The 20,311-nt window shown below is 44.7% G+C and overlaps 1 protein-coding gene across 4 annotated transcripts in view; it reads left to right on the top strand.

Moving 5' to 3' along the window:
• Nucleotides 1–709: 709 nt before the first annotated feature.
• The window catches only part of Sage1 (sarcoma antigen 1), a 52,833-nt gene continuing 33,231 nt past the window's right edge, over nt 710–20,311 (top strand). For 2 of the 4 annotated variants that reach the window (XM_048457765.3, XM_048457763.3), the window contains exons 1-2: nt 713–1,177; nt 1,310–1,387. In XM_048457765.3, coding sequence (XP_048313722.3) covers nt 1,067–1,177; nt 1,310–1,387 — 189 coding nt within the window. In that variant the 5' untranslated portion in view covers nt 713–1,066. Of the gene's footprint in view, nt 1,178–1,309; nt 1,388–20,311 lie in introns of all 4 variants that reach the window. The other 2 variants (XM_048457764.3, XM_085684469.2) reach the window with 2 other exon arrangements.

Below are 20,311 nucleotides of genomic sequence, written 5' to 3'. Positions count from 1 at the left end.
ATCACCGGTGCTGGGGAGTCAAACCCAGGGCCTCACATGCTCTACTGTGATTCAGCCCTACTCAGAAATAGTCATAGTAAACATAATGTCACAGAAGTGGTTGAAGTATCACAGGCTGGCCAATGTTTCAAAGCCTGAGAAAGCTTGTCTTTATAAAAAGACAGCTTAGCGGAACTGTTCCAGCGACAGTGTCCTTTTAAAGTAGCTACATGCCGAATACAGCTGAGAAAACGACACATAAACACTGATCAGGAAGAGGGACTAAGCTAAAGGAATTCGAGCAAGCCTGGCCAGGAACGAAGTTTGCTGCTACCGAAATGTTTTGGTCTTAGCCACTGGCAGGATTGATTGATTGTAGTTAGCACAACGTTTCTGTGCAGCCGGCCTAAACATCTGTTTCTGTACAACTGTTGCTCAATTCTCTCTTCCTTTCGAATCACCATCTTTGAAGCACAAAAGAAAATCCATCCAAACGACCAAACAAATTACCCTTTAACGGCTTCCCAATCCTTTAAAGGAGAATCTGTGCTTAAAGAGGGTCATTTACTCTCCCGCCCCTTACCTCCAGCAAGGGTTCAAACTTCAACTCAGAGGCTTGACCCAAGTCCCTCCCCTTACCCTGTCATCTAATGAATATGCAAATTAAACATAATTGGCAGCCAATGGCGTGAGTCCTGGTCACATGGTACTGATGGTAGGTGAGCAGACAGAAGTTGTGTCAGTGAACAGAGAGGGCTCTCAGTCTGGGGCGAGCGCTCTAGTGAGCGTGGACGGATGCTTCGGCAGTAGTCCTGGCAGCAGCAGCGGCAGGCAGTGGTGGTGGCAGAAGAGGGGAAGAGGGACGGCCCCAAGACCTACATACACTCACACTTTCAAGTTCCCTTGGAGGGAGAGGAGTTGGGGCTGCAGAAAGAGGAGGCCAGGAGCGGTCCCATCTATCCCATTCCATCTCCCCCTTCCTCTTGCTCCCTGGCTCTGCGAGAGTTCAGGATTTGGGTAGCCATACGTGGCAGCGAGGGCAAAGGGACCGGGAGAGTGGGGACCAGAACCAAAGGTGTAGTGGAAGATGCCCATCCTGCTGTTCCTCATAGATACATCCGCCTCCATGAACCAGCGCACTGACCTGGGCACCTCCTATTTGGACATTGCCAAAGGCGCTGTGGAGTTATTCTTGAAGGTAAAAGGAGGGGAGAGGAAAGATGGGGGTCGCTCCTGCGGGATGGGGGGGTTGGACTGAGGTGCTTCTGTAACGTTTGTATCGCTTCCCCTCGTTTCCTACGCGATCCCTCCGTCATCCCTCGCCCCGCAGCTGCGAGCCCGGGACCCAGCCAGCCGCGGAGACAGGTACATGCTGGTCACCTACGATGAGCCTCCATACTGCATCAAGGTAAACAGGCCAGCGGGGGAGCGGCGGGCGGGAAGAGCAAACGCGTCCGCCAGCCTGAGCTGCTGATCCCCTTTTGCCTCCGCCCGTGGCGATCCTGCGTCGCCCTGCGGGACGGGCTTGGGTGCCAGGCGCCGAAGGCCAGGGGGCGCGGGGCGGTCAGCGGCGGCCGGGGGGTCGCAGAGAGAGGCCCGAGAATGGGCAGCCTGTGCAGAGAAGGCACAGGAGGGCCGAGCCCGTAGCGCGACGGCCGCGATTGCCTCGGAAGATGGCGGACATTTTGCTTTTGTATGAGACAGCCGGAGGCAGGGTGAGGGCGCTGCTGAGATGGAAAGGAGGGAGGGGAGGAGGCCAAGGAAGGAGGGCTCAAGGCCCTTGGTGAGGCTGCGGCCCCTTCGCCTGGGACTCCGCCCCAACGTGCTCCTAGCCCAGCGCGGGCTTTCCTGCCGCCCGGGCTCCTCCTCTGGACCCTCCTTCCATCCCTCGGCCCGCCCTGCCCGGGCTTCCTCTCCCTCCTCCCGCTCCCGTCCGCTTCTCCTCCACCCCATCTACCCCTCCTCTTCCTGCCCAGCGCAGGGTGGCACTAGAGCGGGCCTCTGGGAGCTGCTCCTTTGCATTCGAGCTCGTGGACCCCGCCCCCGCCCCTCCCACCCCTCCCGCGCCCCGGCCCCTCCCGCTCCTCCTGCGCCCCCACCCGTTCGGAAATGGTTAGCCTATGCTGCTCCCAGCTCCCAGACCCTGCATGCTCCTTTCTGCTCTCAGCTCAGTCAGGTTTAGCCCGGCTCTCAGTTACCTTAGCGACTGTTGCTGTTTCATTGGAAATTGCTGCAAAGAAACCACCAAATGTGTGTGTGTGTGGGGGGGGGAGGTGCCTGCGCAGAACCTTCTTAGAGAACTGGTTTTACAGGGGCCAGAGGTTCAGGGAGCTGGCCTACCTATTTGCATCCGAAATTAGGTTTGCTCTTAGCTGCATAGGGATTTGCCAAGGGCACGATTGGACTCAGCAGATGCACTAGTCAAATTCGATGATTTGATTCGCAGGGGCTGACCCTTAGCCTCAGTGGGGTAGTTTTTTGTGTTCCCATGATGAAGAGATAAAGAACTGGTTTGCCTGTAGTGGCTTGATAAGAGGAACTCAAACTGTTAAATTATCCTGCACGAGGATTGAGCTTGCATGTTGAAATTTTAGAAGGTTGTTACCATTATCCCTGATGTCTTTTGCTAGGCGTGTGTCCTCTCTCTGTCCTAAATCATCTCAGTAAATTAAGAGGAGGTTCAGTTTGGATGTGTTGTAAGCCTTGGTCTAGTGAGTTGTTCTAAAGAAAGATACCTCTCAAGGTGAGTGAGTTAGCCAAAGAGTATTCTTTCAGACATAATGAAAGCCAAGAGACTTACTTGGTAAGTCTCAGCTTTGATTAAAAGTTTAATTTGTAGGTTCCTCCTAACCCTATTCTGGCTTTATTGCTTTGTTTTCAGTTTTTATTTATCTACCCCCCTCCTCGAAATCGAGCTACTAGACATCTTGCAAAATGCCATATGTTTTTAGAAAATGGCAGTTTTCCAGGACAGTCTGGGCTAACATAATTGCGAGCATAGGGTTGGAGACCTGTTTCAGTGAAGGAGCACTTAGAAATAGGAAGCCTTGCAACCACTCTCTCGTCACCGGAGAAAAAGAAAATAAGATCAGAGCCTGAATGTTTACATCTTTTGACAACAGTAAGAGCCTATACCATTTGTAGTGTGCCTATTTGAAGATATACTCAGTAATTTGAAGCAGTGGAGGGGCTAAGCTACAAAATCAGTGTACCTATCTTTTCTTTTTGTTTTGTTTGTCAAGACAGGGTTTCTCTAGCTTTGGAGCCTGTCCTGGAACTAGCTCTTGTAGACCAGGCTGGTCTCGAACTCCCTATCTTTTTCTTTCAAGGAACAACTTACTGAGCATTTTGTGAGGACTGCTAACAGTTCCTAAAACAGTTTTGGAGTTATAGGAATTACATGACTGCCTGTCATGGTATTGCATGCCTTTAATCCCAGCACTCAGAAGGCAGAGGAAGACGGATCTTTATGAGTTTGAGGCCAGTGTAGTCTATACAGGAAGTTCTAGGTCAGCCATGTATATAGTGAGACACTTCTTCAAAGAGAGAGAGAGAGAGAGAGAGAGAGAGAGAGAGAGAGAGAGAGGAAAGAGAATTACATCACAGTTTACAGTCTTTCCCTTGTTTTTTCAGTGTGAGGGACACAACTCAGGCCGTTCTCAGTGCTAGGCAAGCGTTCTGCCCTGAGCTACATTCCCAGCCAGTGTGCTTAGTTATACTCTGCTTTCCCTACTTCTTCTATGCAGTGAATTATACTGAGTTGCCACGTACTTTGTTTGTTTGGTTTTGGTTTTTCGAGACAGGGTTTCTCTGTAGTCCTGGAACTAGCTCTTGTAGACCAGGCTGGCCTCCAACTCACAGAGATCTGCCTGCCTCTGCCTCCCAAGTGCTGGGATTAAAGGTGTGCGCCACCACTGCCTGGTTTGTTACAATACTGTTTAATGGCTGTGTATCTTAGTCACTTGTTTATGAAGCATTCAGTATTTGTATGGAACAGAAGAAATTGTTCAATATTATTTTAGTGAAAATTTCACTTTAGCTCTTTTTATTCTACCACTTTTCATTTTCATTTTTCTTCTTAAACAGGAAGCATTCTCTGTAGACCAGGCTGGCCTCGAACTCACAGAGATCCACCTGCCTCTGGCTCCCTACTGCTGGGCCACCATCGCCTGGCTCTCCTTTGATATCTTTTCCCCGTAGGTCAAATGTGAGAAGATACTTTGTATACTATGTTTAATTATTAATCACTTCATCTTAGTCTTTATGCCTTCCTGAGCCTTTTCAGGGTCTTCATTTTATCCGGGTGAAAGGAAAGGTTAAGAATCTAATAATATTCTTGTCCTTTACCAACATTACTATTGATAGATCATATTTGGGTAAGAGTTTTCTGAATTTTTCTTTTAGACACTACCTCCTGCCTAGCCCACCTCTCTCCTCTGCCTGTAAGAACTTAGTTCCTTTGCTTTTTAGGGTCGTAGCTTGCTTAGAAATTTGGAAACCTCAGAGCTTCTGGTGATATTTCCTTTGCAAAGTTCAGTATAGATTCTTACTTGCTAGTGACTGAGAACCCTGTAGGTCTGTTTTCTCTCACACCTGCTAACAAACAGGTCCTTCTTTGATTGTCAGCAGGCATTTTAGTTCCTCCATGAAACTTCACTGTTTGCGTTTGCTAGGGGCCGGAGGCCCTTGCAGCCAAGTGATGGTTTGGTCGTGTTTTATTGGTAGCAAATTGTTCTGCAGAATAGATGGAGTGAGTGTTACTTTCACGTTCTCCGAGGCTGCAGAAATGGTGTAACAGTTTACTTCTCAGATCTGGATTATATCCAGCTCCAAATGCCTCCAAATGACTTTTATTCTGCTAGTAGGCCCTCTTCTGTTGCAGCTGTAATAGGCATGAATTGTGCATTTGCTTGGGAGATTTCTTTTTAACAGGCATGCAACTCTTCCCAGTATATCCACTTACAAGCTTTGAGACTAAATCTGTGGGAGAAATTATTGCAACAGGAATTTTTCACTAACGTGGGCTGTTGGGTATGTAATATATAGCATTTCACCAAAGACATAGTAACTTTGCACCGCATACCTCTTGGCACATAGCTGTCAGCTCTTTTAATATCGCTCATACCTGTTCCTTTTGCAGCACTCTGTCTCTGAGTAGAATTAAGCTTGACTTAGGGACCACATAGAAATGAAAATATTGTGTGTTAAATCTGTCTTAGTGTTGCTTTGTAAACATGTTTCATACATTGTGTTACAAGTATTAACACTTTATATATATGCAGTATATTTTCAGTGTACATAGCTAGGATACCACTGTTTAGTATTTCGTAATTTCTAGTGTGTCCTTAGAAGAAGAATATAGTACAGGGCTTTAAAAATGTTGTGTGAGGGGTTTTGTGGCATAGTTCTTAATGGTCTTGGCTGAGATTCTGCTGTCTTGTATGTTTTGTTTTGCTATGAATCATAATTTCCGTTTATTCTGTGACTGAGAGAGGCAGGCTTGTCAGAAGAAAGTAAGCCATTAGCCTGAGCTCTTGCCTACAAAAAGTATTCAAAGCAGTTTCATATTTGAAGCCACTTTATTAAAATTATTTTTATTTATAGGAAATTATTTTTAACATAACCCAGAATCACTTTTCTAGAAATAGTTGAAACACATGTATAAATAGTGATCAGAAGTATGTTATAAATAAGAGGAGGTAATGTTTCAAAGAAGCATCCTAAAGCAGGAATTTGAGAGCATACACCATTGAAAACGTGAGTGACTGTTTTGGGTGTTGCTGTCTTTCACATTGTGTAGCTTCTTTTGCTTATTGGTGTCTGCATGCCTTTGTCAATATGAGCTGGAAAGCGGAAGAATTCTGGCCTATAGACTGAGGAAGTAAACCTAAAGTTTTTAAGAAATGATACCTGTAACAGACATTAGGATTTTAACTAGGTGATTACAGGATCAATTCATTTTCGGGGGAGGGTGTGGCTATCCTGGAACTTGCTTTGGAGACAAGGCTGGCCTTAGAACTCAAGAGATCCATCTGCCTCTGCCTCCCAAATGCTGGGATTAAAGACATGCACCACCGCTGCCTGGCTAAAGGAGCATCTTTTAAGGTAATCCTTTACTATGACTAAGACTCCGTAGAAATGTTTTGGGAGTAAAATAGCAGCAACATAATCTGTGAGAGCCATTTTAGGTACTGCAAGACACTTTTCAAACTCAAAGTCTCCAACTGCTCAAAAGCAGCACACACTCACTTTGGCGATGAATTGTTGGCCCCCTGATTTTGTTTGCCCCTCCCCTTTGAGATAACGTCTTTCTCTATGTTGCCCTGGCTATCTTGAAACAGACTGGCTTTGAACTAACAGAGATTAGCCTGCCTTTGCCTCCCAGGTGCTGGGATTAACTGTAGGTACCAGCATGCCTAGCTTGACTTTGGCTTTCTGTCTCACTTTCCTTCCTCACTAGCCATGTGAAACATTTGACAATAGTTATTGTGAAACAAGAAACAAGAGAGAAAGACTTAACTGTCGAAGACTATGTCTCTGGCAAAGGTATAATTTTTAAAACACAGCGTTCAGATTATGGATCAGCTGGAAGATTCTAGGAGAAAACGGATGACACTGTACTAATTCTTCTGCATTGTATCCCAAGCCTTTCTTGTGTCCATTCATTGTCAGCATTTGTCACCTGGGTCACTGTAGCTAGTCGCTCTTCCCCTTCATTACTAAGTTGGTTGGTCTTTAAAGAAAATAATCTAGTCATTCTCCTATGAGAAATGTGAAAAGTTCATTCTAATTCACTAAATGACTTCTCTGCTTGAGAACACAGAATGCTATCATTTTATGGGTACAACTACTGATGTTCATCCGTGTGCTTCAGACAAGACAAAAAAAAAAAAAACAGGTGGTGGTGGCACTCACCTTTAATCCCAGCACTCAGGAGGTAGAGGATCTATCTCTGTGAGTTTGAGGCCAGCCTGATCTACAAAGCGAGTTCCAGGACAGCCAGGGCTGTTACACAGAGAAACCCTGTCTTGGGGGAGGCGGGGAGAGGAAGTGAATTTGGTTCCCAGAAATCCGCCAGGCTCTGGCCATGGTGGTCCATGTTTGTAGTCATAGCCTGACCTGCTTATTGATACCTTGTCTCCAAACTCAAACCAAACCCAGCGTGGTGGCATACTCCTCTGTTTCCAGCATTTGGAAGGCTGAGGCAGGAGGATTGACACGAGTTCTTGGCTGTCTTGGACTGCATAGTGAATTCCAAGCTAGTCTGGGCTACAGAGTGAGATATTGTCTCCAAAAACGTGAATGAAATAAGAGAAAAAATTCATATCATTTAGGATTCTATATTAGATGTGAGAATAAAGCCCATAAATCTTGACCTAGATGCTAGCAATGGCCTTGATCTGGACCTGTGTTGCTTTTCCAACAGTGTCTCTCCATTTTCTTCTTTTCATATGAACCCAGGTTCCAGTCATCAGGAGAAAGGAAGCTGTCATCCCCAAGCTCACTGTAGCTCTCACTTCCATGCCATTGCACATGTCCTTCTCCGTAACCTGGACATATTTCAACGTCATTTTGTTTTGTTTGGTCCAGGGAATCACTAGGTAGCCCAGACTGACTTTGAATTTTGAACAGTCCTCCTGCCTCAGCTTCCTGAGTGCTGAGATTACAGGCTTGGGGCACCCTATTGGGCTCTGTTTTTCTCTCTATTCTGCCTCAGCCTCCTGAGTGCTAGAATTAAAGGCGTGTGTGCTGCCTGCCGCACCAGTCAACATCCACCCTTCAATGTACATTCTCCAAAGTGATCTGGCTCCTCTTTACCGCTGCTTCTCCAGGCACTGTACCAAGTCCCCTTGTGATTCCCTAACTCTGCTCTCGTAATACTTTCTCCGTAGCCTTCTTCTGCATTTAGCACTTTATTACTTTGTGTGTGTGTGTGTGTGTGTGTGTGTGTGTGTGTGTGTGGTGCGGTGTTGGTTTGGGAGGTAGAATCCAAGGCTTCATGCATGCTAGGCAAGCATTTTGCTGCTGAGATACATCCACAGCTCCTAGCATGTTAACTGTGTCAGTGTTCATCTTGACCTTCCCTAATACGGGCATTTTAAAGGCATGTATTTGAACATAGGGATATTTATACCTCTAGTACTAGAGAGGGCCTAGGTCTTAGTGGGTACTCAACAGGGAAGAATATTTCTGGCAATGTGTATACACAAAAGCCTCCCCCTCCCCTCACCCCCATCTTTGAGACTTCTCTCTAGATAGTAATCACCATTAACAATGCTAATTTCCCTTCAGGGCCCCCGCAGTCCGTCTTTTCTTCAGGGAAATGCAACTTTTATCACTGCTGTGATATGATCAAAATGCTGCTTCCCAAGGGTGGTCTGACAGTGCCTCCCTCCTTCTGCAGTCTAGGCATGCATTTAGAGTTATTGAACAACCTCTGTGCACCCGGCTTTGTTGTACAGACCTAGGGTAATACCAAGAAACAGCCAGCTCAAGGGGAGAGCGGGAGTCCTAGAATGCTGGACTCCTAGAATGCTGGACTCAACCAAAGGGCTGGAGGTGAAGGATGTGTAATTCTCTGGCAACTCAGGTGGTCTCATCCGAATTCTGACTTGTTCAGACAGAAGGCATGGGAGTTTTAAAACTGACAAGCTACCGTTTGTATATTTCTCCTGAGAAGAAGGTGTCTGAGGGGGATTTGGAGAGAAGCAGGGCAGCGTTTGTTGTCTGCGTCTGTTTGCTTAGTATTTCACAGCGCTTGTCGAAGCGGGGCCAGCGTGGAGAGGAAGTGGTGAGGTGGTGTCACGCAGGAGGTTTAGTTGAAGTTGCCTGCTTTTCAGTTAGTGCTGGCTACTTGAAAGTATTTGATCTTGGCACTGGGATCGGGGATGTAGGGGCCAGGCGCAGGTAAGAAAGCAAATATTTTCCTTTTCAGTTTGTCTTCGCTTCTGGAAGAGAATCCGAACTGCCGAGAACACAGGGTTCTTAGTTCTACAGTGGCCAAACAAGGCATCTGTTCTATGTCTTGGGGAGAAATGTGCTTTCTAGGGAAGGGCCAGATTGAAGGGGCCTCTATGTGGGTGGGGGTGGGATCTGAATAAAGAAAACATAACTCCTTTCATTTAGATCTTTAAACGAGAGTCTCCTGTTCCCTTAGAGAGAGTGTGCGTAAGAGATCTAGTCCAACCCAAAGGGTAGTTGCTGGAAGCCTGGTATACATACCTCTTGACTACAGGGTTGCCTGTGATGATTGACTTTCCAGAGCTTCCTCCCCAGGAAAGCCTTTTAACCCATAAAGGTCGCTTGGCCATAGAACTATTGTATTTATTCTTCTTTCTGTTGTTGGGAAATGAGTTTGGGTTTCCAGCTTGATTTGTTAAAAACACATCCATTGTCTCTACTCCCCCTTTCTTCCTCAGTGCTCTCTGTCAGGGCTTGGCCCTTCCAGTGCTGGGCGAGGATTTGGAAACGGCTCTAATAGAGAGAGCAAGGGGCTGAGATGGCAGAGGCGTTGCCATGTCTTTTTCAAATATGCCAGCTAGTCATATTTTTACAGTGGCTTATGTGTTGTTTCTGTCGGCTTTGTGCCCATCGGCACAGGCCACCCTGGTGCATGTGTGGAGGTCAGAGGGTGTCGGGTCTCCCTTTCCACTGTGTGGAAGCAGGGGTACGACTGTGGTCGGCAGGCTGGGAACAAGTACTGACCCATGTCAGTGGCCCCAGATTTTATATTTTTCTACTGTTCAGCATAGCGTCCACAAGTCATGTGTGATTGCTGAGCACTTCAAAAGTGGATGGTTTATAAGTGTGCTGGACAATGCCAATATATTTTTGTCCTGTTCTATTAAATAAATTCCATAATCCAGTTTTTTTTTCTTTTTTGGTCTCTCTCTCTCTCTCTCTCTCTCTCTCTCTCTCTCTCTCTCTCTGTGTGTGTGTGTGTGTGTGTGTGTGTGTGTGTGTGTGTGGTCTTACCATGTTGCTTAGGCTGGCCTCAAACCCCTGGGATAAGTGATTTTCCTGTTGCTAACTACCTGTTTAGAGGCCTTTAGAGACTGATCTACAGGCACATATCACCATTCTTTTGCTTTTTTTTTAAACATAGCTGCTTGGAAATAGGAAGTTACATACATGACTTGCACTGCATTTCCGTGAGCAGGGCCACTTTGTCCTTTTTCCGAAGGTAGTTTCTGATGTTCAGGCCCTGGAAGGTCTGTTTCTGAAGGGGAGGATCCTTTCTCTCAGAGTCCTGTTTAAAATGAACACCATCATAAAGGCCTCATTTATACACGAGAGGTTATCTTACAGTTCCGAGTTGACGGCTCGATAACCCTCGGCCCTGGGGCAAAATATGAAAGCATCCTATTCTTGGCTGTACCGAAAGCTGGTTTGGTTGCTTAGGTTTTTGGATGCAGTTGCTGACCCAACTGGTTGGGTTAGAATTTTTTTCCTGGGCTAAGTATAATGTAGTACACATGTGAACGAATCTAACTGTGATAATTCAGGATTCCATTTGCAACATGTTTTCATTGGTGACACTAAATGTTTCAGGCTTCCAGGGTTGTTAAAGTGTTTATTAAAGTCTTTACTGTGCCCCCCTTATTAGAGTTCCCTAGCTACTTGGCTCCAGATTCTCCGGGAAAAGTATGATAAAGAATCCACTTTTCAACTCAGCATAGTACAAACCTAAAAAAACAAAAGGGAGCTTGAATTGTTTTCTCACAGAGGTTTTCATGCTCCTTGCACAGCCCTGTCCGCTCATGGGAAGTCACCAGAAGTCTGAAAGGGGAGTGATTCCTTGTGGTGGGGTGGTCCACCTGGCAAGAAAGTACCTAGGAGTTTTGCCTCCTGGGGATTCGACTTCCTAATGGGGTTTCCAGGGCCATCTGATTGCATTGTTTCTATAAAGGCTCCAATTTAAAGGATAAATGTGTAATTATGAGGACGCAAGTACAGATAAGCCTGCTAATAACATGCAAAAGATGTGGGAGGGGCTGGAGTGTGGCTCAGTGCTAGATTAACTGAGTGTGTGAGGCCCCAGCACTAGAAAGAAAATTTTATAGCCAAGTTTTAGGTCCTCCTAAATCCTATCTTATGGTCAGAGGTGTTGTTTAGACCTTATGGCATGCCATACAATTAGATATGAATTGACTTGTATCTGCTTCCTTGGAAAAGTGAGCAGTCAAACGCTTGCTTTCTAATAATAGCAGCTGACGCTTACGGAGCAAGGCTTATATACAGGGCAGTTTGCCAGTGAATATAAGGTGTTTATTTAGTTTATCTCCCCTGTCAGCCTGTGTCAAAGGTATTATTATCAGCACTTAGTTGATAAGTCAGAGACGTTTATCTGGGGCCCAGAGAGGCTAGGCAACCCAGCTGATAGCCGCGTGCCTCCATTCCAGAAACTCCTCTGATACGATAGAGCGTAGGAACCACCCAGCGAGGGGAAATGACTGCTGCAGATGCTATTTTTATTAGTTGGCTGGTTGGCTACTTCTAGGTGACTATCATTGTACATATTTCTGCCTGTGATATCTCACAGCTGGACCCCTCTTTAGCACAGATGTGCAGTCATTCGGGTGCAGAGCGGATGGAGCTTGAGATAGGGTACATTATGTCTATTCTGGCAAGTGGGGAAGCTGTGGAGGCCCGGTAAGAACAGCAGCAGGTTGGCAAAAATTGCAGGGTAGTTCTAGGTTACTCAGAGATGGCTAGAAGTGACTGTTTCTTTGCTTTACCAGTTCCCTGATAAACGTTACTGTTGTGAGGGAAGAAAAGTATTTAGTGCCCTCCACAGAAGACGCTTGGTAGACGTCTTCTAATCTCTAACCTGTAGTTGAAGCAGGATTTTTGTTGTTTTGTTGTTAAGATTTATTTAGTTATTATGGATACAGCGTTCTGCTTGCATGTGCGCCTGCACACCAGAAGAGGGCACCAGATCTCATTATAGATGGCTGTGAGCCACTATGTGGGTGCTGGGAATTGAACTCAGGACCTCTGGGAAGAGCAGCCAGTGCTCTTAACCTCTGAACCATCTCTCTCCAACCCCAGACACTTGTCACTCGGCCTCCCCTGCTGGTATGGTCCTCCTTTCCTCCAGACCTCCCATGCCCGAGACACAGTTCTCTCTTACTTATTCAGATGATCTGCAGTGGAGAGGTGGGTTTCAAAGAAGAACTGGAGATGCTGGCAGAATGACCACTGAGGTCTTGACTGGGAAAACATTACATACAGACTTTTGTGGTAATGTGCCACAGGCTCACCGAAAAAGCCGAACTTTGTATAAATTCTCCTGATTCTACCATTTGTTACTACTTGCCATGCTTTAATTCAGCGGTTCTTGGGCAGTGGGGTGGGGCGGGCCTGCCGGGGCGGCGAGAGTGACCATTCACAGGGCTCGCTTATCAGATATCCTGCATATCAGATATTTATACTGATTCATAGTAGTAGCAAAATTACAGTTACGAAGTAGCAATGAAAATAATGTTACGGTTGGAGGTCAGCACAGCATGAGAAACTGTATTAAAGGGTCGCAGCATCCTGAAGGTTGAGAACCGCTGTTCTAATTACTCACATCCTGCCCCTTGGCTTGAATAACCAGGTAAACTTAGTACCAACAGCCAAACTCTGGGACATGAATGCTCTTGAACAAAAGACTCAACAGTTTTATTTGTGCAGCCAAGGAATGCTACTGTTGAGAAAATATGGTTTATTAGAGCCTTAGGGTATCTTTCCTTTAGAACTACTTGGGCAGGGCAGATGCGATTTTATTGGGCAAAAACACTGACGTCACAGGCCTGGGCAACCTGAGTGTGAGCCTCAGAAGCCACTAGAGGTGAAAGGAAAGAACTGATTTCACAAAGTTGTCCTCTGACCTCCGCATTTGCACCGTGTCACGTGGGCTCACATACATGCACAATAATAATAAATACAAATTAAAAAAAGAATGCCTTGGACTTTTGCATTACTTTGCAAGGAGTTTATTAATGTTTCTTCCCCTTGCCCTTAGCTAAATTTGAAAGTAACTGCCTCTTCCTTCCAGAAACTTGTCACTTCCTCTAGTCTGCTTCTCTGCTTTTCTATCTTAGCTCCTAAGTTTTTCCTTTGAGGAATGAATGTATCTTTCTTTCTTTCTTTTTCTTTCTTTATTCCTTTCTTTCTGGGTTTTTTTTTTTTTTTAGACCAGGCTGACCTCGAACTCACAGAGATCCTCCTCCTCTGCCTCCCAAGTGCTGGTATTAAAGGCAGGCGCCACCACCACCTGGTGCACATCCTGCACTTTTCATAGCATCAGCCATTCTGTCTGTACGGATGCTTGCCACTTTCTGTTTTTCACCCAGGTCTCTCAGCTACTCTAAGATGTCTTCCGTCACAGGTAGAACATCCACAGATCTAAAACCTTCTGTACTCCCACCTTTTAATCACTTAGGATTGACAGCAAACCATGATGCAGCTTTGATTCTTTCTTTCCATCTTTTTTTCTGTGACCTAGCTGGCATCCCTTTGAAATGCCTCCTACACGCCTATCTTCAACTAGGTTTTGCTGCCATTACTTCAGTTCACGTGCTCAATGTTTGAATGCTTCGAACATTATACCAACCGTCGAATTGGTCCACCAGGGGCCTCCCATGGTCCTTCTCTCCACTCACACCAAATGTTAGCTCTCTTTAAGATTTCATTTCATCACATCACTCTCCCCAAGAACCTTCAAAGACTCCATGCCTACAGGGCCAAGTCTAACTTGCTTCATTTTTTAAGAGCTCCGTGGGAACTGCTCCATGTGTCTGTCTATAAATTTATACGTCACCATTTCGGGTCTAACACGCAGTCGGACCATCTCTTATACCTGCTGAATGTGACTCGCCCCTCTGCTCACAACTCTTAACTCCTCACTTAACAAAGGAACTTATAGATCCACAGCCAGGCAACTGGAGGCCTGGGGTTGGTTGGGGAGAGGGAAGGAAGTGAACTGAAAGTATCCCATTAAGGGTGTGACTTGGTGGTGGTGGGTGTGATGTGACAGAAGGTGCTTTTAAACTGCTGTTCTAGAGAGGCTGCTGAAGGAATGGGGGAGGGAGTGGAGTATGACATTTAGTGGTTTATTAGCCTGAACCAGACCAAGATGGTTTGCTTTAAATTGGCTCCCGAAGTTGCCTAGAAGCACATTTGTTTAGTGAGAAGCCCCAGTCTCTGCATTTCTGTCTCCATGGAAGAGAGCCCGCATAACTAGGCAATAGACTGTGGGATTCTTGGGACAGTATCAAACATTTAATTCAGCTATGGCATTGGACGGTAAGGAATCCCTTCTGCTTTATTTCTCAAACAGGAATGCTAGTGATGCACAAAGCAGATCTTTCATTTCCATGAAATTTTCCACAGGTATATTAACACTGTAAATCTCATTTTTTTTTTGAGACAGCATCTCTCTATAGTCCTGACTGTCCTGGAACTTGTTAAGCAGACAAGCTGGCCTTGAACGCAGAGATACCCACCTACCCCTCCCTCCCAGGTGCTAGACTTACAGGCATGTGCCACTATGTCCTGTGTAAACTGCATTTCAACGTGATGCTTTTACGTTATATGTTAAAAGTATATTCAGCACCTAGGTATCTTTATATAAAGCAAATTTCCAAACCTGGCCATAGTACATCCTGTCTGGAAAGCAACACTTTCCACTGCCATGATTTCCTGCAGTTCATGCCGTTTTAGTCGTGTGAACATTGCTGGGTGGGAAGGCAGAAGACCTAGGTTTTTAACTTGAGTCTGCTACTAATTACACCCATGACCCCTGGGCAAGTCACTTAACCTTTTATGGTGTCAGTTTCCTCATCTGTTAAATGAAAGGATCCGACTGGATTATTTCCATGGTTCCTTCCTGAGAAGGCCTGGAGAAAATTGGAGCACTGAAAGGCAGGAAATGGAGTAATTGAGGATCGGAATTCCAGGTGATTTAGAAATTACTTGAAGTTTTGGAAAGTAGCTCCATGGGGTGCTTAATGTGTTCCACCGCACGCTTGTTTAAGTTGGCAAGTTGGCGCCCCAACTTAAACTGTTTCTGTTTGCTGCTACAAAGTTTGGTTTTCACACGACTCCTATCAGCGATTACTTCAGAATCCAGGTGGTGAAGGGCGATTGAACAGACTCGTTTTCTTTTTATGTGTGGATTTTCAACAATGAATCCATGTTGCTTTTATTTTGTGCAAATCAGTTCATAACTTTTTTGTTATATTTTTTAAAAAACAAGTAGTCCATTGGGAAGAGATGCTGTGGAATATTATAAAGTCATAAACGACCTTTCTGTTATGGGCAGCTGTTTTGTTATGTTTGCATTGCTCAGTCTCATTCCTGACCGTGTGTGTTTTTCCCTAGGCCATTATTGTGCATTTTTATTATGTATATGTGTTCCATAAAAATGTCACTGTAGCTAGGCTGGATGTCACATAATTGACTTTCTAGTAGTCAAAGGCTAAAGCATATGGATTGTGAGTTTGAAGCTAGCCTGAGCTATATAGTGAGACTCCTTGGAAAACAAGTCTAATATCGAAAGCAATATTGAAACAAAAGTGCATGCAATTTGCACAGTAGTTTTTACAAATATTTACTGATTTGTTTGTTTGTGTGTGTGTTTGTGTATCTAAGTGCAGCTGCCCACAGAGGTCAAAAGGGGGTGCTCGATCTCTTCAGCTGGAGGTACAAGGGGTTGTGAGCCACCTGATGTGAGTTCTGGGAACCAAATTCACATCCTCTCCCCGCCTCCCCCAAGACAGGGTTTCTCTGTGTAACAGCCCTGGCTGTCCTGGAACTCGCTTTGTAGATCAGGCTGGCCTCAAACTCACAGAGATAGATCCTCTACCTCCTGAGTGCTGGGATTAAAGGTGAGTGCCACCACCACCTGGTTTTTTTTTTTTGTCTTGTCTGAAGCACACGGATGAACATCAGTAGTTGTACCCATAAAATGATAGCATTCTGTGTTCTCAAGCAGAGAAGTCATTTAGTGAATTAGAATGAACTTTTCACATTTTAGCAAGTTCGAAGACACAGAGGCCATCAAGAAGTAACTCAAACAAAAAGGAATTCAAGAGAACTGCACAGTCCATCCATAAACAAGTATGTTATAAGAAAGAGCTATACTAATCAAAGACTAAGCAAATGCACTCTTTGAGCCTCCTAAAAGTATCAGTACCTTGAGTCAAATGCAAAAGCCAAAGACTGCTTCTCTGTGACTTTGAGGCTAGCATCTTCTACATAGTAGGTTCCAGGCCAGCCAGGGCTGTCTCGATAAAATCGAATAAGAAAAAAAAAAAAGGAAAACCTTCACAAAGAAAACCAAGTTAAATAGCTCAATGTTCAAGGAAATAATGTGCCACAGAGGGTGGCAGAATGTCATGTGAAATGAGACTTTTAGGAGGAGGTAGGTACACAAAGTGACAATTCCGTTCTTGTGATGATCTTTTGTCTTCCCAATGTGGGCTTCCTAAGTTTAACACCTCCCTTCATGGGTAACTTAGATGAAAACAATTCAAATGGCTATTTTAGTGATTTCAGCTGCCACAGTGTTCTGTTATCGATATGTCTCCCATGTAGAGATTGGAGTCCAAAAACAGTTCTGGGTCTGTCTATAAACTTCATGTGCTTCAGAAGCTGAGGCAGGAGGACTGTCAGACTGTCATGAGTTTAAGATCAGCCTACTCTATATATTGAGTTCCAGAGCAGTTTGGGCTACAGAATGAGACCCTGCCTAAAAAAAAAAAAAACAAAAAAAACCCCTAAAAGTGGGGCTGGAGAAATGGCTCAGCAATTTAAGAGTACTTGTCGCTGGTGCAGAGGATCAGAGTTCAGTTCCCAGCACCCACAGGGCAGCTCTCAAACATCTGTAACTCCAGTTCTAAGGGATCCGATGACCGGTTCTGGTCTCCCTGTGCACCACATGTGCGTATGGTACCCCTACACACAAGCCGGCAAAACGTGCATAAGATGAAACAAATCATTTTCCTTTTTGGTTTTTCAAGACAGGGTTTCTCTGTGTAGCTTTGGAGCCTGTCCTGGAACTTGTTCTGTAAACAAGACTGGCCTCAAATTCACAGAGATCCGCCTGCCTCTGCCTCCCAAATGAGTTCTGGAATTAATGGCGTGTGCTGCCACCACCAAGCACAAATCAATTTTTTACAAAAAGGACTTTGAACCCCCCCTGAAAACAAACCAAACAAGCTCCCAAAGTGGGGGTGTGTGAGTGGAGAATTGAAGTATTGGAATCCATTTTAATGATGAGGAGAAAATTCTTGACACTGAAAGTTTTAAGTTGCTCGAGTATTTGGCATAAAGCTAAGGACAGGAACCAAGAGAAAATCCATTTGTCTTCTGGGGAGAGAGGGTTGATTGGAGATGCTGGGCAGATCATTTTTTACATCATTCCATTTTACGCCTCAGTTCACTGACACCGAAACTGTTCGTGATGACAAAGATGATGTAATATCAAATTGAAGAAGAAAGTGAATTGGTTAAAAAATACTGTTGCAATTGATTTACTCCAATTGTCTGGGTTGCTGCAGAGCAGCTTCCCCTAAACTTATGGAGAGCAGATGGAAAAAGGAAAATTGTTTATCTTTCAGCAAGAGAATTGATGGTCCTGCTATATTTAGACTCTGTGGCTTTAACTTGGGACATCTGGGAAAATACTCAAATCCGTTAATCATCTAGTTTGTAACCATCTACAAAGACGCACAAAATCTAGAATAGCTCTTTAGCATACCCTTGTGAAGAACAAATACTAGCAGGCTGATTTCATTTCCTTTCATGCAAAACAAAATGTGCGTTGAGGAGAGAAAGCATCGTGTATTGTCTCCCTGATGCCAACGGCAGCTCTTGTTGTTCAGTCGCTCTGAAGGGCTCTCCTCAGCTGGGGTGTCTTGGACTGGGCCAGCAGGAGAATGTCAAGCTAGGTTGAGGAACGAATGTGCCCCCAAATGAGTCAGTGCAGTGGCCCAGCATTAAGTTGGGGACATTGGAAGCTGTGCTATTCTAGAGAGATCACTGCCTGCTGTGTGACAGAACTGTAACATGTAAGGGTTTTTTCTTCTCTCTGAAAAGATTTCACTGCGGGTACCTTTCAATAGCTAACCATACTAGAGAATCTCAGTAATCTATTTTTCTCTTTATAGCTGCTCAGTTTACATACAGTCTGTAAGGGACCCTTCCTACATGGACATTTAAGTGTAGCTGGCATAACAATCTCTATGCATTACTTTGGATGGGAATATTAACAGTGTTGATTAAACTTATGATTTATGCTAAGTCAAGCAAGGTCACTGATATTTTGGAAAAGGCTTACAAATGACCTTTAGAGACAGAGCAGATGCTTTGAGACAGGGCTCTAACGCCACTCCCTCATCCTTCCCCTTCAAGCACAGTTGATCTTCTAACTCCTTCACTTTGGTTATACTTCCTGGCAAGGTTTAACAGAGGGCAGAGTTCCTCTATTAAAAACAACCCTACATGAGAGAAGAGGACTCTGAGAAATGGGATGCAGTTCAGGAGGCTGAGATTTGAGGGTGGGAGGTGAAGGCTTATGTATTTCTCTTTTTCCTCCTCCATTCGAAGCCAGTGGAGAAGTAGGCACAAGAATCAGTGAGAGTCCCTTGGTTGTTTGTTTTTGAGACAGGGTCTGGCTAGCCTCCATCTCAGTGTCCTCCTGCCTCGGCCTTCCCAAGTGCAGGGATTACAGGCATCAGCTATGACAGTCAGCTCCGGGTTCTAAGTAACACCTTTATTCCTGATTCAGATATTACATAATGATACCCCCTCCCCTTTTGGTCTGTTTAGGGACAGAGCCTCCCTCATAAGTATATCATGTCAGAGAACGAAGCAGGCAATTCAAAGAGGTTTTAGCAATATCTGGGAAAGACAGTACTGGTTGTTTGATGCTAAACCCAGCAGTTAGGTTAGCAGGTAGAGAAGATGTCAGTGAGAAATCTCTTAGGCTTTCCAACTCTAAGGAGATTCTCTCTGCTGTGTACAGGTGTAACTGGAAATAAGTGGCTAGTGACCAGTCAGGCAGAGCTGAGGACGGAAGCGAGGTCACTGATACGCAGAAAGCCCTATTTTTCTATTGATATGAAAAGATATTTTGAGTTGGCTGTGCAAATTTAAATTAAATGCCTAAATTAGCATACTTTATAAGAGAGCAGGTATTTTCCTTCTGTTGGTCAGTTTTACTTAAATGATTATTATAAGACATAGAATTATAGGGTAAATAAATGCTTATAAGGATTGTTATGGGGTGTGATATTATGGGATATGAAAATCAGAAGGGATGTTAGTTTTTTTGTTTTGTTTTTTGTTTTTTACTTAAGACAGGGTCTCACTATGTAGTCCTGGCTGGCCTGGAATTCTCTGTATAGACCAGACTGACTTCAGACTCACCGCCTAGATGTCTCTTCCTCTCGAGTGCTGGGGTTAAAGTCGTGTATTATCATGCCTGGCTTAGCATTCATTGGTTTTCTAGCCCTTTCATTTCTTGGATGAAGAAACAGTACCCCAGACACTTATTCTGGACCATGCCAGCCCGGGCTAGACCAAGGTCATATAATTTTGAATTTACTGCCCCCACCCCAAGTGTTCTGTACTTAGCCATTAGGGGAAATGAAATTGGAAAACTCTACTAACCCTGAACTTAGAAGGTCATCTAGCAGAGCCTGTCTATGAGGTCGCATATAGAATATGTGGAAGAGTATGTAGTAGCTTCTATGAGGGAGATGCTCTAAGGTTAGGCTGTCTTGCTTCAAATTCTGGCTTATCCTGGGTGAACCTCAGTGTCTTCATCTAGAAAATGGATCTAATAATGCCACTTGCCTTCTGTGTGCTTCTGAGGCTAAGAATGATATGTATCATATTCCACACTTTGCATTTGTGCGTTTCTAGAGTAAAACACTGGTAAATATTATCTGCCATTATTCGCCATAATTATCTCTGAGACAACTTTAAAACTTGATCTGTGAAGACAAGGAATGCTTACTTTTGGATTTCGTCATCTCAGGTTACTTCTTTAGCCCAAGCCTCCGTTCTCTAGGTCTCCCAGGATAGGAATGCTGTCGTCCCCTTCCTTCCCCTTTTAGGCCTGTCCTCTATTACTGAGTCATGGCTTGTGCATTTCATATGGTTTTTCAATTTACTCTGCCTCTGACCTGTTCTGCTTCTGTCCCTGATTGTGCCAAGCCTGGATTGCTATATAGTTTTTTTTTTTTTTTCTGACTTCCATTTTCCTTTCCTCTGGTCTATTTTGGTTGTTGCTACCAGACTTGTCTTTCAGAGGCATTGTTTTATCTGGTTTCCCCTG

Source organism: Myodes glareolus, chromosome X, assembly GCF_982192425.1.
Source record: "Myodes glareolus chromosome X, mMyoGla1.1, whole genome shotgun sequence".
NCBI lineage: Eukaryota > Metazoa > Chordata > Mammalia > Rodentia > Cricetidae > Myodes > Myodes glareolus.
Note: the sequence above shows the minus strand (reverse complement) of the source record. Positions and strands in the feature narration are given on the sequence as shown.